The sequence below is a fragment of the Camelina sativa genome, unplaced genomic scaffold (assembly GCF_000633955.1).
Source record: "Camelina sativa cultivar DH55 unplaced genomic scaffold, Cs unpScaffold04191, whole genome shotgun sequence".
In the NCBI taxonomy this organism is placed as follows: domain Eukaryota; kingdom Viridiplantae; phylum Streptophyta; class Magnoliopsida; order Brassicales; family Brassicaceae; genus Camelina; species Camelina sativa.
In genome coordinates, this window is record NW_010925285.1 from 1 (window position 1) to 677 (window position 677).

A 677-nucleotide genomic window follows, 5' to 3' on the forward strand; every position below is an offset into this window, starting at 1 on the left:
TCATTATTTACCCATAACCCCCACAGTGAAGTCAAGGATAGTTTTGCCCTGACTGCCTCACCACATGGAGACTCTGTGGAGAGTAGCGGTAGACCTGGAGTTCCTACAAATTCTGAACCCAATACAGCAGATAATCTCTTACTGTTTGATTCTGAAAACAAGTCAGTTGAAGGAGAAAGAAATTTGAGATATCCTAATAGGCAAAACAGAACTTCTGAGTCAGAACGATCCTCCAAAGCAAATACCAACCAGAATACCAAAGAAACAGAAGATTCTGCCATCTTTCGCCCGTATGCTCGAAGGAACAGATCAAAGATTAATCGGGATCCATCACGGTCAAGCTCTACGGATTTAGTTCAGAATCGTGGTGGTCTTGCAACGTCTATATCTATTCGCAGAGGATCAGTGGAAGGAAAGGGTTGCATTCCCGAAGCAGCGAATCAAAAGGATAGGCATACAACTTCCGTATCTTGTCCAATATTTGCAAATTCAAATGGTAATATCGTTCCAAAAAATATAGTTCCCAGCAATTCGCTGAATACTAAGGTGGATGGTGAACCTGTTGTACGAGAGAGTACTGCTGGATCTAAGACTAGCCTATTGAAAGATGAAGCCGACATTACATATAGAAAAAGCTCTGCATATTTGTCAGTTGGAGAGTCTGGCCTTGCTGTGGA

General features: G+C 42.2%; 1 protein-coding gene across 1 annotated transcript; it reads left to right on the forward strand.

Annotated features, from left to right (window-relative positions):
- Positions 1-12: 12 nt before the first annotated feature.
- On the forward strand, positions 13-672 carry LOC109131745 (chromatin modification-related protein EAF1 B-like; the record flags this gene model as incomplete). The annotated part of the gene is made up of 1 exon (XM_019242920.1): positions 13-672. A coding segment is annotated over one exon (660 nt), but the record flags the coding sequence as incomplete, so codon positions are not given.
- Between the last annotated feature and the right edge of the window lie 5 nt (positions 673-677).